This window comes from Lonchura striata, chromosome 1 (genome assembly GCF_050655825.1).
Source record: "Lonchura striata isolate lonStrDom1 chromosome 1, ASM5065582v1, whole genome shotgun sequence".
NCBI classification, from domain to species: domain Eukaryota; kingdom Metazoa; phylum Chordata; class Aves; order Passeriformes; family Estrildidae; genus Lonchura; species Lonchura striata.
In genome coordinates this window covers 73216343-73233390 of record NC_140703.1, presented here as the reverse complement: position 1 = coordinate 73233390, position 17048 = coordinate 73216343, and the positions used below count along the sequence as shown (strand labels likewise).

Sequence of the window (17048 nt, the reverse complement as noted above, 5' to 3'; positions counted from 1 at the left end):
ATTCACAGCATTCCAGTCTTGAAACCTCTATTTGGACTCTAGTCAAATGTGACCCTGGTTAAGCCTAGACCTCAGTGCCAAACACGCTTAAAAAATAGGCCTAATAATGCAATTGCCAGGCAACAAGTCACAGCTAGGGAGAAACAACAAATGGGAGGATGGAAGCATCATGGCCAATGAGGAGGGGCAGAGAAAGCCCAACCAAAAATGTGAGCAAAATTTAAGAAGCAAAAATCTCCACATCAGAGTCAGAACTAGATTCAATGCTCTAAAAGCAGCAATACCACTGTATGAACATTGAAGTCAAAATAGCTGAATATATAAAAAAATTTACACATATATTTCATTACATTGCTTTGAATACCAAGACATTTTAACAGGTGTTCAGGTATTTCTGTTTTATACATTGGCTTAACATTACAGTGCTGTAGTGTGCTCAAAGTAGTTTCCAAGATTTCAGTCCAACAAGCCAAGTTCTATGTGTGAATGATTTGTCCCTGTAACCTACAAAATTTGCATTTCCAATCCAGAATCCAGCTGTGCTCATTTAACCTTGGCTCTTATGCACAGGGAGTGTTCCCATCCTAAACAACTAGGGAAATTTAGAGGCTAGAGTTCTAAAAAATACTGTTTTCATGGTGTACAAGAGATCAGAGAAAATCCTTATTTCCTCCAGTTAAATAATTCAGTACAGCATCTTGGTTCACTGGACTAGGAAGTGTTTAGTTGTTCTGCAGCACTTCTTATTAGATATGCAATCTACTCTAGCTCTGATTATCTTTGTGTAGCATAAACTCTTTGGCATAGAAACAGCACTAATTAATATTTATATAGCTCCAGGGAAATGCATACTGTTATACTGTTTATAATAATGCTTGATGTTAGTTTTGTTATACAGAATCAGAATATAGTCTAGGAGAGTAAAAAGACTCACATTCTGCAACGAATGAATGGCTAAGTTTTCAAATCAAGGAGATACCACTGAAAGCACTTTGGTTTTAAATCTCTCCAAATTGTATCAAGGACTATAAATGGAAATGTTTCAGCTTGTCAACAACTGCTATTCAATCACATGGGAAAAAAAGTGCTCCTACAACACTTTGAACATAAATCAGCATTTTTTCTCTAAAAAGCAAAATTGTGAACTACTACTGGACAGAGGTCAAAGTTGACACCAACACTGGAAGCACAAGCAAGATGAATGCAGCTCAACACAAAAAGACTGCACCACGTGAAAAGTCTTTGAATTAAGAATATATTCCAGCACCAATCCTAGGATGACATAAATAAAAAGCATCTCTACATCAAGTCTCTCATCTGAGCAGTGCTACCACCTCTTAACAGAAGCAGAGAAAGCGAAGAAGAAAAGGTGTGGACAGAATCACTGCAGTCAGCTGAACATCCATCCAAGCCCTCCTTCTGGCCAACAGCAAGTGAGATTCTTCAAATACCAGATATTGTGTCTATCATTTCTTACAGTTTTTTCTGACAGTGAGCTGGGCTTAGATATGCTAGACAAAATTCCACCCTACTACTCACAACTAAGACTTGTTACTAAGTATTGCAGGGAAAATGAAGAAACAAAAAAGAAAAAAGAAGAAAAGAAAGCTAAAAAAAAAAAGAGACAAGCTACCCTGTTCAGTCTCATATATCAACTGGGGAAAACATAGAAGTATCATAGAAGAATCCTAGAGGTGACCATGACTGTCTTTAACATAAATGAACCCAACACTAGTCACATCTGTCCCCAGTAAGTTCATCTATTCTGCTGCTCATACAGCAATATGACTGCCAGAAGAATCAGTGCATTTCCATGATTTTGACAGCCACCATCAAAATCCTTTCTTCAGCCCAGAGTATAAACTTGTTTTGACAACAGTCCCAATTCCCACTCCCAACTCATACGTACCTGATCACAACCCGCATTCACCAGTTCCTGGAGCATCTGCCTGTTGACTTCCACAGCTGCTGTGGTGCTTGACTCATTAGCAAAGGGTAGCAGAGAATATCTGATTTCCCGCAGAGCTTTCTGATATGGTCCAAACTTGGGAGTTTGTCTCATCTGCTGCTGCCTTGCAGCATCCTTCCCTATTAAAATCTTAGGGTCCAGAGAAGTTTCACTGCCTGCTCCAATCGGCAGTCCCTGACCTGAAGATTTGGATGGCTGCTTTAAACCTTCTCGAATCTCTTGCAACCTTTGTCTGCTGTTTCCAGAATACGTCGTAGCAGGAAAAGTCTTTGGCCTCATTGTTAATCCAGTTTTCTCTGAGCATAAATACAACTTTACTCTTTGTTTCTTTTAAATTATTTCAAAAAAATATTGATGGTCACTTGATGGTATCAATTTCTTGTAAACATAATCCTTGAAAGCGAAGAAGAAAAGACAAAATTCTCAAGAGATTTCTGCCAACGTTTCACTTCAGCTCACAATCTTCACATTTCCTACGGAAAATGAAAATCTGCGGAATCATCGTTTTGCAGACTGACAGTGACTGAAACAAAAGAAAATAGAAAGTATGTTCAATTAAGTAGATATTGTAAATGCCTCTGAAGGGACAGCATGACAATTAATCAAGTGAAAATGAATCAGTTTAACCTCTTAAGCTGTCACAGTTGGATATCCTTTAATGATTTTCACTTTATCAGCAGGATTCTAGAATGTTCTCTCAATATAACCAATAAATAACTCATTTTTCTTGTGAGTTTCATCTTAAAAAAAAAAAAAAAATCCTAAAAATCAAGGTTTAAAAAAAACTAGTTTAAAACTTTTACAATACTAATTGCATAACTGAATTTTGGACAAGCCTATCCTATTTCATAAATAGGGAAGAGTACACTCATGAAATGTTTTTCCCCTACTTAAGATTTTGTTTGTTTTACACTAGCTGAGCACAGTTTCAGAAGTTTATGAAAGAGATTTATAATGGAAATATTGATGACTCTAACCATAGCAACTTCTAATATTTCAATAACAAAGTGAATAACAGAAAGACAAGATATTTTGCCTTTCCACATGATTAACTTAGCAAAGTCCAAAGGTAACAGTTCTCACCAGAACTGGAAGGAAGAGAGGAGGCAAAAAAAGAAGAGAGGAAAGGGTAAATGATATTTCATTAGCTGTGCCTTATAGGGAAGGAAGGGAAAAGACAGGTAAACGGAGCTACACAGTAAGAGCAGAAGATGAAGAACCAGATCATACAGCATCCCAACACAGAAAAAGAAGACTTTGAGACAGCTTTATGTTCTCTGCTGCATGTCAGCTCTTCTGAACACCTATGCAGCACAGCTGAGCTACTATACAACTTGTGATCTCCATGCAGCAGAGGTTACAAGAATCCTACCTTAACTAAAACTTTATGCATTGCCATAACACAACTATGAAATAATGGTGTGTTTGGAACAGGATCAAAAGACAGCCTGATCAGAAATGCAACCTCGCTATTGATGCTGGTTATGCGAGTTGGCTTCTTCTGCTGCCATTTGCACTTGCAAAGTGACTTCTGAATGGTGCTCCAGCCACCTTGCTGGTAAGGGAAGAATTCCATTCAGTTGTTTCCAAATTGCAAATACAGAGGATGGTAACACACTGTATGTTTCTCACCAGCACTCAGAAGTCAATTCGATTTTTTTTTTAAAGGTGCTTCACTTTTGATCACAGGACGTTTATCACTGGAAAGGGTTTCTCTGGGAAGTACTGCTCGTTATTTTCCCATGCTCATACTACAAACTCTTTTTGTTGTGATAGCTGTAGCACTTCCCAAAAAAACAACCATTTCCATGCATTTATCATCATTTCTCACCACCAAGCAAACAGCTTACTGCTGTGAAGCCCAACAGAATCGGGACACATTCACTTCTGAAGCCCACAACCACCCCATCAGGACAGAGTCTACATCAGGCTTTCCTCTACCAAGGTCTGAAATGCAACAGTGCAGTCAGACCCCAGACTCTTCTATGACAGTTCACCAGTCTGAAATGCAGGAGCACAGATTAATCGCTTGATATTAACCCAAGTCAACATTTTTTGTTAGGATTTAAATGCTCCATTAACTAAAAACCACCTATAATGTGTTTGAGGACTTGAGCTCCTCCATTCAGTGCTCTGCATTAATATACTGCAACGCCAACTCACAGAGAAGTGACAGCAACATTTGCCAATTGTTTTAAGGGAAGTGCTAAAGCTGTTCATCCAAATTTTAATGCTTCCACAAACCAGCTATTGGTCAGTAACAGATCAAGCTTTCATTGTCCCAAGCAAAACAAAAGCAACTGCAGGATCTCAAAAAAAGTTTTTTATTTCTACTTGGACAGAATATAGCAAAAGATAATACACAGGCTTGCTAAAAAATAAAATACAATAGTATTGCAGCCTTCTGTGGATTACATCATAACTAGCTAGTGCTTAGTAGATACAAAGCAATTAACTGGTCGATAATTTTCTTTCTTTTCCTGACAGCAGAAGGCACCATATGGCTTGGTTTAGGCATCTAGGTTGTTCTTCCTTTTCAGTCCCTGTGCCAATCCTCAGGCCTGGGACGCACTGGGAAAGCTTGCAAGGCCCCCACCTTTTTGCAGCAAAAGACTGCTTTCCCACTTACACACATGCTTCACATAAAGAACTTCTGTGACCTTTAGCCTCAGCTCGAGTCTAATAATGCTGGGTCAAGCCAGCTGGCAACTTCCTTAGCTTTACATTTACAATACTGCTTAAACCAGAAAGAAATGTTGCTCGCTTAGACAGTATGGATGAGAGCAGCAACAGCAGCATTGGAGCTAACTGCAAACCTGTTTCATATTTTGCAGAGTTTTTTTTTTTTTTCTTAACTAAAAATGTAAGATAAGTAAAACAAAAAAAAGAACTAAATATTACAGATGATTTACAAGGAAAGACAAGCTGCTGGCTTTTTTATATCTTCCTGTGATCTGCATTTTTCAGAAAAAATCATTAAATGGTTGTATGCTTTAAAAGATATGTAGTGTGTCTCATTCTGTCTAAGCATTTTTAACTGTACATCTGGATTTGGATAATTTCAAATCCTTCTAATCTGCACCCTGCCTGCAGCATAGATATAACAACAGCCTTCCTGCCAGCAGAAGAAATTATTTTTGAGCTGTTAGCCATTCTGACTAAACAATCCTAAGGTCTTTTCCAAAATGTTACATGTTCTGTACTAGTTAGAAACTTGTCCATTATCCTGAAGGATAATGGACACTTCAAGCAGGTGCAGCATTACTTTAATTACATCAAGTTAAACAATTACGGAGTAACTAATTGTTTCATTTGAGAAACACCAATAGCTGCTCTGTCAGCAACTAAACAACCGATCAATGACACACTGAAATTATACGTTTATGTCTGTTTTCCCAGCAGCACTATCTATTCACTCTCCTGTTTCTTCATTCACCAACAGGCTGCATGTGCTAGCGGCTCACTGGAGCTGGGACACAGGCAAGAAACTAAAGCTTACCCAAGCTGGTGAGCTGTTTCCCTGTAACTGTGCAGGCATGGAGTGGGCTGAACTTGAAATCACTGCAGTATAGGAAGGAGTAAAGTTTTAAGAAACTGCTACAACTTCCTTCTATCTCTCAATTTACAGCGATTGCTTTGGGGGCTTTTTTAGAACACCAATTCAAGAAAGCAGGGACTGTTCACTTTGTGTTGAAGGTCTACAATGGGGGGGGAAAGCGTTTCAGGAATTTCATTATTATACAAACCGTGGTCCTCTTTATAAGTGGGCACATTGTGGAAACGGAGAAAAGTGAGAAGGGGATTTTCCCTAAAACGATTCTGCCTTTCCTGCCAACAGAACTGTCCAAAACTGACTCTGCCCGTGTCCCACTGCCAGCCACAAGCACCGGCCCAGCTCAGGGCTGTGGGAAGCAGCTCACCTTCCCCCTCCACAGCAGCCCGGCAGTGACTGACCGCAAAGTCCGGACACTCCAAACGAGCCCTTTTTGCGTCATTTGCGCGAGTGCCTCTCCCGGGGAAAGGGGTATTTCAACACGCACACCGCTCACGGAGCGGCGGAGAGGGTGGCGAGCTGCTGGCTTTCGGCAGTGACCTTCAGCCGGCCGGGAACAGCGGGTCCCCCCGCGGGCTCTGCGTGCCCCGGCCAGCTCCCCGCGGCCCTCGCTCCCTGCCACACCGGCCCCGCAAGGGTCTGCCCCGCCAGGTCGCCTCGCACCTCCTGCCGCCGGCAGCCCCTTCTCCCCCCACTCCTCTCGTGGGCAGAAAGCTCCCAAAATAAACTCCGGCCATTTACTAGAGCTCCGGCCAGCTGGGGCAGAGGCCTCGGACAGGCGGACCCCCAGCCCGCTCCGCCGGAGCTGCGCCGCGCTGTCACACAAGTGTCCGGAAAATGTCGGAGGGCGCGGGCAGGGCGCCCGGGCTGCCCCCGCCAGGGGACTCACACGCGGGACGCTCGCTCCCGCTTCCAGGACCGACCCAGCTCCGCTCGCCCGCACCCCCCGCTTCCCCACAGGAATCTCCCTTCCGCGCGGAGCAGTTTTGGGGGATGGGGAGCGCTCCGCCCGGAGCTGAGGGGGAGCCCGCGCCCCCCGCAGCCTCTCCGCTCACCTCCCGGGGCGCCCGGCGCCGCCGCTCGCCCTCCGCGGTCGGCTCGGCGCGGCTCAGCAGCGGCGGCGGCGCGGGCCGCTCTCCATCCTCCCCCTTGGCCGTCCCGGGCGCCGAGTGCGGGGCGCAGTCGGGACATTCGCTACATTGTTGGCATTCCATTCGCGCCACGTGACCCGCGGCGCCCGCGTCATTCCACTCCCCTCCCGGCGCATTCCAGCGGGGGGAGGGGCTTCCAGGGCGGGAAGGGCCGGGAAGGGCCGGGAAGGGCCGGCGCCCTCGGGACCGAAGCGGCGCGGGCCGCCCGCGCTCCGCCCGCCGGCCCCTCGGAGCGCCCGGCCGCAGGGGCACGGGCAGGAGCAAGGGACGCTTTTCCCCCTCACAAAACCCACTCCGCGTCACAGCAGCTCCTCGCTGGGCTCTGGCGGGAGAGGGGTGGCACTGCCTCCACTTGTTGCGGCAGAATGGGCCGGAGTAGAATCATGGAATAGCTTGGGTTGGAAGGGACCTTAAAAGGCCATCTAGTTTCAAACCCCTGCCCATGGAGGGCACCTTCCACTAAAACAGGTTGCTTAGAGCCCTATCCAATCTGGCCTCTGACACTTCCAGGGATGAGGCATCCACGGCTTCTCTGGGAAACAGGTGGCTTGGAAATGCTCTTCCACTCACCGCATGCTCCAAACTAATTTAGATTGAAAGGTGTGTGCTGATAACCATTATTTCTGCCAGTATCCATCGCATGCTGGACTAACCAGACACATAAAGTTGCAGCACTGATCAGTGCCTTCTTAGGGTTTCCTTTTGGTTTCTGGTTTGCTTTGGGGTTTGTTTGTTTTTTGTTTGTTTGTTTTCTTTCGAGGACCAGTTACTTGTTTTTCATGTTGTTTCATAATGGTGAGGAGACAAGGGAGCTGTGAGGGATCAGAGATCAGAGGACAGACAGGGAATTCACATCTGGAACAAAAATGCAGAATGAAGCTGCAAAGGATATTTGGATACAAAGTTCATATTTGACCTTGCTATGGATGGAAGTACCTGGAACCAGATTCATAGATTCACTAAGACTGGAAAAGATCTCTGAGATCATTGAGTCCAACCATTAACCCAGCACCAATGTGTTCACCACTAAATCACATCCCCAAATGCCACATCCATGTACCTTTTGAACACTTCCAGAAGTCCTGACCTCCCAACTTCCCTGGACAGCCCATTCCAATGCCCCAACCACACTTTCAAAGAAAATTTTTTTTCCTAGGATGCAATCCAAACCTCCCCTGGCACTACTTAAGGCCATTTTCTCTTGTCCTGCTGCTTGTTACCAGGAAGAAGAGACAGACTCCCACCTCACTAAACCTCCTTTCAGATAGTTTTAGAGAGCGATGATGTCCCCCTGTGAACCTGTTTTATAAGAAAGCAGGAATAATATAATTTTAGCTATCTCTCTGGTCTTAAATAAATACAATTCACAATGAGAAATAATCCCCACACTCCCAAATACATTAATGTTTGGATGTGGGACGCTGGCTTTGACCCACCAGCATGACAGATACGCATGCTAGTCATAACCAGGGGGTATTCATACAGAGTAAAAAAACACAAGAAAATAAACTTTCTTATATATAGGCATATATCTTTAGATCATTAACATGGAAGAAGCCTGCAGTCCTGAAATTCTTCAAAATTCTTAAAATCCTGTTGCACAGCTGAGAGGTGCTCATTGTGGGGTTGCTCTGTTTGGCAGGGAAAATGTCAGTCTTGCAAACTGTTAAGACACATTTAATCATGTGATGAGCCCCAGTGTCTTCCACAGGACTGCAAGCACAGTCTGTGCATAACTGTCTTTCCAGGATGGGAGCTATATTTACAGCCTTTTCCAAGCCAGGGAGACTATTTTTGTAAGTAATATATTTATGGACAGTCCTATCTCAGGATATTTCTCTGAGCTTGCTTATTGTAGTTTTTTTTTTAATGTCTTCCATGCAAAATTGTCAATAGTGCCTATATGAATGAATAATGCTTATTAAAAACATAGTGCTTATAAAAGTCCTGGTTTGGGAGAAGAATAGAGTGCTGCATTTCAGGAGAAAAATGCAGCCTGCATAGAAATTGTTTAGCATCTCATCTGAAGGCAGTCAGTTACTGTATATAAATTGCTGTCAGAATTTCAATAGTGTCATTGACTGGAATATATTGTAGGGCAGGGTCAGGGCGGGGAAAGAGGAAACTTTTCTCTCACTCTGGAAAGCTAAAGATAAGGAAATCCATTAGGTTCAGACCAGATTCCAGTGTTGGCAGAATATTGCAGGAAAATGTGGGTCATTTTGCAATCTTCAAATACCTGCAAAACTGAAGTAAGTTTTAAATGATATGACAGATGCAGCATGGCTTCATTTTCTGAATTACTGCTGTGCTTATCCGATGAAGCATAGCAACATGATTGCCCAAACCAGACATTGCTCAATGGCTTGAGACCTTTTCCCAACAAAGTTCAGGCTGGTTTAAAGGAACAGCATCAAGATAAAAATTGCTTACTCTGTGCTATAATACCCTTTTGTAAGATTTACTTGTTAACTGCTTTCTTAAATCTAAGTAAAAGATATTTTAACTTACTTTTCTCCTTTGGAATTTTTTGTTTTCCTATTGCATTTTGATCCATCTGGGAATGAGACTCAGTTGCACGATTTTGCTTCCTGGTTCCAGCCAGCTGCACTTTCTGAATTTAATGCATTTGCACAGAATTGGGAATAGAATTCCCACCAGCAGAGCAGAAAGTACAGGGGAGATGGGTTGCATCCATCCTCTAGAAGGTGCCCGTATTCAGCAGGTGCACCACAGATGTAAACACTCTGTAGATGGTTTCTGTTTTTACCCTTTTAGAAACGCAAACTAGTGGAAATTGCATTCCTCAGAAATACAAGGGAAATTGAAGTCAGCTAGGTTGATACAACAACTTGGTTAAAACATGATTTGATCTTTCTAAGGTTTTTGGAGGTTACTGTGAAAGTAATCTCTTTGGAAATTACCATCAAGTCTTTCTTCCCAGCTATCTTCTCCCCGGAAAGGCACCTCCAGAAGGAAAGATGTTCCATAAAAAGAATAATGCAATTTGGGCTGTGCCAGCAGCAAGTCTGTTCCCAGAGTAGACTACGAGATAATAATCACCATGAGTAAGGGTCATTGTGTTCATTCATGGTTTTGCTTCAGGGAGTGATGCTACTGGGTCTGTGGTGATAACAGCACTCATCTGCTGACTTGCCTGAGCAACTGTCTTGCCGTGTGAGCAAGTGGGAAGGACCACAGATCCACTATTTCACATTCTTTCTCCTTCCACCCACCTGCAACAACAAGGGTGGTGGGAGCTCTGCGCAGCTCCATCCTGACATCTGATGCTGTGTGTTGCCTCATCCCCTCCTTGTACTCTTGTTTCACTGTTTGCTGGGCCACAGTGTCTCTTTCTAAACTATTGTATTTGGAACCATTTACCAAATTGTGCTGCTAAAAATACTCCTAACAACCAAGTAATTATGATGTGGGTGGATGAACCTTTTCTTTACACAGTACTAATCGCCACTAAAAGCTTGAATCCCTTCAGAAAACTTGAAAAAGTAAAGCAGGAATATTATCAGCAATGCTTAGTCCTCTGCTAGTTTTTTTTTCAAAAAGAGGAACACACACATGTGAAATAATAGTGAACATCTGAACACATGTAAGCATACATACACAAGGAATTTGCTGACAGTGACATCCTGTTTAGAATAACAGTGACATATTTAGAATAAACCAGTGTGATGTAACATGAATGATGTGCAAAAAAAAAGACTTTACAATGTCACTGAAATGTTCTTGTTTTAACACATTGATTCTCTTTGCAGAGTGATACTGGGGAATCATTCTTCCCTAATCACCAATGCAAAACCAGATTGAGACAGCAGTTCTGAGTTCTCCAGCGCAGTACAGACAATGCAACCTATATGTGAATATAATATGCATGCTTAACCCTGATGCAAAATTGCATTTCTGATGGTCAAAGTTAGGCTCAGTACTTCAATAATTGAGTAGGTGAAAAAAATAAACTATAACAAAATTCTAAGTATGGTTTAGGTATGGTTTTTTTTCACCCCTTAAGAGTATGCCTATGGGATCTATCACAGAACTCTTTTGGAGTGGCAAAGATGCAGTGAACGTGAGACCTGGCATTCAGAAACTCATTTTATTTCTGCACAAAGTGGTGAAATAGGACAAATCTAACTGAGAAACTGTCTCAGCTTGCACACAGACTGGTTAACTGGGTAAGGTATTCTGGATACTAAGACTGCCTTTACAGCATTCATAGTTTCAAAAGGTTCAAAACTGAATTTCACAAGGACCCACATTCCTATGTACTCTGCTCCCAGCCCCAGCCTTTGTATCAATTATTGACTGCAGCTGGAGCCCAGCAGAGCCCAAGAGGACTGTAGGAATGTCGGGACTTTGTGTGGAATTTCACCAGTGTGAGCCAGTTGTGCTCTCCATTTGGAAGTGAATTGCTGAGCCAGTTGCACCCTCCATTTGGAAATGAATTGCTGAAGTGTTCAAGTCCCTGCAATCAGCTTGATGGCATCACTTTGTTCAGATGCAATGCAGATGGCTTTTGAGCATCACTGCCACCCAATCTGGAAATTTTAGAAGTTTTTAGGCTGTGCCCTTCTGATCCCAGAGAAAAAGAGAAGGGTAATACAGGACATGTGAAGTCCTGGTGACAGGTCTGGGCATCCAGCAACCATCAATCTAGCCTGCAATTATCTTTTCATTGAAGGCCTGGCACAGCAACATCTCCCAGCATAACAATACCCCCACCACAGCTTTGTCCTTCCTGCCACATGCTCTGAATGATTCACACTCCAGACAGAAGGAAAAGGTGTGGGAGGAACACATGCGTATTCAAAGCCCTTGGCTTGCTGCAGAAAATAAGGGACTGGTGAGGACAAGGGTAGTTTCCCAAAATGTCTGTGTGGAGGAAAAAAAATGAAGGCGTTGTGAGGAACCCCTATCATGAGGGAACAAATTAGGAACTTTTGAATTCCCAGGGCAACTGGTATGGAGGTAAGGATTTTGGAGTAGGATACTCCTAAAGGAGCACAGCATGCAAAGGGAGCACCAGAGCACATGGGGAGGAATGAGCCACATGTGTAGCCTGTGGAGTGCCCCATGCATGCACACACACACACACACACACACACACACACACACACACACAACACTCACACACACCCCAATGAAAGGGCATTTTGCAACCATAAGGGACCATCCAAAGCTTCAGAAGGCTGACACACCACCAAAATGTTTCATGGTGATCTGGGTGAGGGGCTGGTAGCCAGGTCTGTAGAGCCAAAGATAACATAGATCAGTATTGCTGGCTGGGGATCTATTTTAAAGATTCTAATTTTAAAGATTCCCACAATCAACTTTTTTCCACTTCTTGTCCCTTTTGGGACTGAGAGCAAGCTGTTTCACTTCCACACCTGAACTTCCCTGCCTGTAAGGAGAGAGCAGTAATTCCCATGTTTTAGAAAAGCTAAGAAATCTCTGGATAAATAGCTCTTTCTGTGACCTATCATGTTAAATTCATGTCTCAAAGCCCAGCATCAGAATTCAGCATTAATGTAAAGGAAAGCTGTGTTCATGTCTCTGATCATTTACTGTATCTGTTTAGAATGTCTGATACTAAAGTCCTGTGCAGCTCTATCCATGAGTAACTCATACACAGGGAAAGATCCAAGTCTTGTTTAAAGATCTGATCCCATTAGATAAGATCCTGGAATTAGATAGAAATTACTCATGTGACAGACTGAAATTTACTCATATGAAGCCAAAAATAGCATTTAATAAAACTTTACTGAAATGGGTATTTTCAGTTGATTACTTGCTTGCAACTAATGCCTGATCACTAAAGCTAAATGTCACATTTCCCAAAAGCATATCCTAAGAAGGCACCTTCTCAACACCTCACCAGAGAAATCTGATGGATAATTGTCAAGTGGGAGACAAAATGTAGTAGTCACAGCAGGGAATGCACACAGCTCACATTCTCAGGGTTAGTTAGGAACCCAAAGTCCATTTGCTTGCAAACCAGACTGAGTCACAGGCATTTTACTACAATTGTTCCTAACCCTTCCCAGAGCAAAAAAACAAAACCATCTCAGGAAGCCTTAAGGTGTACAATTCTTAGAAACTTATCAAGATCCTTCTTGTCCTAAGGAAGGATAAATGTCTAGAGAGAATAAATACATTAACAAAGAGGTTCTGCAGTGAGGGCTGGCAGTCCATGCCCTTGGAAAATAATACTAGATGGATTACAACCATCTCACCTTGGAAACATAGAAATGGTTCTCCCAGCTAAAGGCTTGAATGGAGTCCCAGGTTAGCACATTTAATAGGCTGCCTTATCACAAGCTTTACAAGGAAAAGTCATACTTCAGAAAAGGACAAGGAAATGCCAGATTAGATATCAATCAAACACGTTTTGGGTTCCCAGCACAATGTGTGGTTTGGACTACATGTGGGTCTCAGAGGAAACCATTCCTCTTCTGAGATGTTGCTGGATCTGACAGAGTCAGAGGAAAAGGAGGGAAGTATAACTGGAAGATTATAAAAAAAATAGTGACCATGGTAATGAGCCTTGGATCAGATGTTTGAACAAGACTTGGATCTTTCCCTGTAAGCCTTGTTATTATGACTAAGCCAGCTCTAAAGGGAAAAAAATAGCAGCAATGAATTTCAACTGATTAAGTGCTGAGAGAAACTGGACATGGAACAGGGTAAAGGAAGGAATGGAACAGAAAAAGCAGCAGTGGCATATGTTAAGAAGCACTATTAATGTGCATTCAAAGACAATTAAAATAATAGTACAGATGGGTAAGGAAGTACATGGATAAGAAAGACACACTGCAGAAGAAGAGAACTAGAGAGATTGCAGACATATCCGTAATGCACAAGGAAAAAGGAGTGAGTTTATATAAAACATGGAAGTCAAATTGTAAGAGATTGAATTATATGCATTCAAATACTCCAGAAACACTGAATAAAACTTCAGTGGAAACAGAGGTAGAGGTAGATGTCAGCTACAAAAGTAGAAAACACTTATTTCTACCTTTATTTTTAAAAAGTCTGCTTTTGCATCAAAGTCGGAGAGAAGTAGCTATAAATTTAAAAATAAATATAAGGAAGACTATGCTGATGCAAGGCAATCACATGTGTGAAATAGCTACATAAAAAGAACATTCCAGAAAGGCATAGGGAAAATATCAGTTAGTCTTGCTATATATGATGGTGCACCAGAAGACTACAATTGCTACCAAAAACCCCAAACCCATAATAAGGGACCACCTCTTCAGAGCAGAAATTACATCTCTGCCGATAAGATGGACAGAGGAGTTGAAGAAAGAAGCAAGGCTAGGCTGCATGAACGTTCTCAAGGAACATAGCAATTCAGTAGCAAGCCAGGACCAGAATCCTTATTTACCAAACAATGATCAACAACTACATCATACTGTCACTAAAAAGAAACAAAATTACAAAAGGATGCAAAATACAAAGAGTCAGAGGGGATGTCCAATTTCTCAGTTCCTTTGTATTGCCCAGATACAAAGCTCTAAGGCAAACCTGTAAGACTTAGGTCTTGCCCCAGTCACTCTGCAGAAATTCAGATCCTCACTGCTTAGCCTCTCTTGGACGCAGTAATTTTCCAGTGGTGCTGTGAGCCTGTTGCTTCATCTCATTTTCCTAAATAAACTGGCTTTTCACAGTGACTGTGCCAGTGGAGCTGGCCTTACATCGGCATACCTGCCACATCTGCATGACAGCGTGGAGCTGCCCAGGGCTTGCTGCTGGCTCAAGGCATCTCCCAGCCTGGGCACAGCGGGGTTGCAGAACTCTGCCTTTCAGGGTCTGCCCTCAGCAGTGGCAGGCTCTCAGAGCTCCTGCTGAGCGCAGCACTGAGCCACCACGTTTCTTGTGCTGTAAGAGAGGGCCTGGGAGCTGAGCAGTTGTGTGGTGCAGTTGTGAGGGACAGGGTTCCTGTGGAAGCCTCCACTGTTTGGATTGCCTGCAGGAAGGAAGTGGGATAGCATACAATTTGGCAAGGCGTCTCAAAGCAACACAAGAAGCTCCAGTCAACAAACCTCGCATATTTTCTTGGGGGAGAAAGAATGATACTGAGTAGAGGAAAAACTACAGTCACACCTCTGTGTACTCTGGGAGTCAAAATCCTGTGTGCTTTGCACTTGTTTACACAGCTTTATTAGCAAAGAAGGATACCAGAAAACTGAATTATTTGCTATTGTCTGTGAGGTGAGAGACTTGCACAAATAAAATAACTTGGCCTGACCCGGTGGAAATATGGGGATTAAATATCACATGGCCTTGGCAATGGAAACATAAAATTGTACATTGGGACTTGTCATCCATATAAAAGGGAAAGTTTTATTGAAATTTGGTTCAGGATTACAGTCTCTAAAAAGTTGTTGGGGAAAATACTGAGTGGACCTTTGTGTAGGTCTATTGGGTTTGCACGGCAAGGCTTTGGTAGTAGGGGACTACAGGGGTGGCTTCTCTGAGAAGCTTCTAGAAGCTGCCCCCATGTTGACAAAGCCAATGTCAGATGGACCCGCCCACTGCTGGCTAAGGCTGAGCCCATCAGCGTTATCAGTAATGCCTCTGGGATAACAGACTTAAAACAGGGTGGAAAAAAGCTGCACAGCAGCAGCCAGAAAGAGTGAGAAAACATGAGAGCAGTAACACTGCAGGCACGCAGTTCAGTGAAGGAGGTGCAGGAGGTGCTCCAGGCACTGGAGCTGACATTCCCCTGCAGCCTCTGGTGCAGACCTTGGGGAGGCAGCTGCGCCCCTGGAGATTCAGAGAGGAGCAGAGATCCACCTGCAGCCATGGAAGAGCCCAGACTAGAACAGAGGGAATGCATGAAGGAGGCTGTGACCCCATGGGAAGCCCATGCTGGAGCAGGCTCCTGCCAGGACTGGTGAATCTGTGGAGAGAGGAGCTCATGCTGGAGTAGGTTTGCTGACAAGACTTGTGACACTGTGGGGACCCATGTTGGAGAGCTCCATGCTAAGAACTGCAGCCTGTGGGAAGGACTGATGTTGAAGAAGTTCATGGCGAATTGTCTCCTGTGGGAGGGACCCCACACTGGAGCAGGGGAGCAGTGTGACAAGCCTCCTCCTGAGGAGGAAGAAGCATCAGGAGCACATGTGATCAACTGACTGCAGCCCCCATTCCCTGTCCTCCTGCATGACTGTGGCACAGGAGGTAGAGAATTCAGGAGTGAATTCAGGAAGGGAGGGGTGGGAGAAAGGTATTTTAAGAATTAATTTTTATTTCTTACTATACTACTCTGATTTGACTGATAATCAATTTTCCCCAAGGTGAGTCTGTTTTGCCCATGACTGTAATTGGTGAGTCCTTTGTCTCCCTGTCACTAACTCAGCCTGTGAACTTTTTGTTTTATTTTCTTTCCCCTGTCCAGCCGAGAAGGGCAGCAATAACAGTGGCTTTGGTGGGCACCAGGTATCCAGTCAGGATCAATCCACCGTAGCAGGACACTCCAGAAAAATCCTCAACTCTCCATAATGCTTTACTAGAGTATCATCACAGAATAATAAACATGAAAACAGCACAGAAATGGAAAGAGTTTCCCCTCCAAAAATGCTTCACCACGTGTTCCTGTTTGATGACTATCATTATCACCACGTCTCCTAGTCTTCCACACAGTCTTTCAACCCACATCTATTTTGAATTAACTTCCCACACCAGTCGCTGCTTTTAGCTCACTTCAGGAATACAAAGTTCCGCATCTAAAAACCATCACAGCAATCTTAAACATGCTTTCAACTTTCTAGTTACTTTCTTTCAGTCTCTTCTCTTTGTTACATTTACATACTCTGCTAGAGCTCATAAAAACTCCAGGATTAAAGAAAAAAGGCTCTGAATGTTAGGGAGTAGCTTTTATTCATCACCAGTCAGTAAACTGTAGGTTCGATAATATGTGATTTGCAAATAATTAAAATACAGGTTTTGATTATAATGAATCTGTAATTTAAATGAGTAAAGTTGTATTTAAGTCTTGGAATGTGATAAACACATGAATAGGAATATTGTTATACTGTAAATCAAAGTGAATAGAGTCACAGAAGTCACAACCAATTATTTTAAAGCAGCATCTCATGACAGCATGCAGAACAACTTGAGCAGCCCATGCTTTTCTCTCCCCGTGATTACAAATCATAGAATCATAGAATGGTTTGGGTTGCAAGGGACCTTGAAGATCATCTAGTTCCTGCCATTGAGACAGGAACACCTTCCACTAGACCATGTTGCTCCAAGCCTCATCCAACCTTTAACACTTCTAGGGATAGAGCATCCACAGCTTCTCTGAGCAACCTGTGGCAGTGCCTCACCACTCTCACAGGGAAGAATTCCTTTC

The 17048-nt window shown here is 43.2% G+C and overlaps 1 protein-coding gene across 2 annotated transcripts in view; it reads right to left on the bottom strand.

The window, feature by feature from the left end:
• The window catches only part of LATS2 (large tumor suppressor kinase 2), a 49022-nt gene extending 42291 nt beyond the window's left edge, over positions 1-6731 (bottom strand). The window contains exons 1-2 of one of the 2 annotated variants that reach the window (XM_021539969.3): positions 6578-6731; positions 1910-2492 (exon numbers count right to left, since the gene is read on the bottom strand). In XM_021539969.3, coding sequence (XP_021395644.1) covers positions 1910-2248 — 339 coding nt within the window. In that variant the 5' untranslated portion in view covers positions 2249-2492; positions 6578-6731. The remainder of the gene's footprint in view (positions 1-1909; positions 2493-6577) is intronic. The other variant, XM_085580578.1, reaches the window with a different exon arrangement.
• Between the last annotated feature and the right edge of the window lie 10317 nt (positions 6732-17048).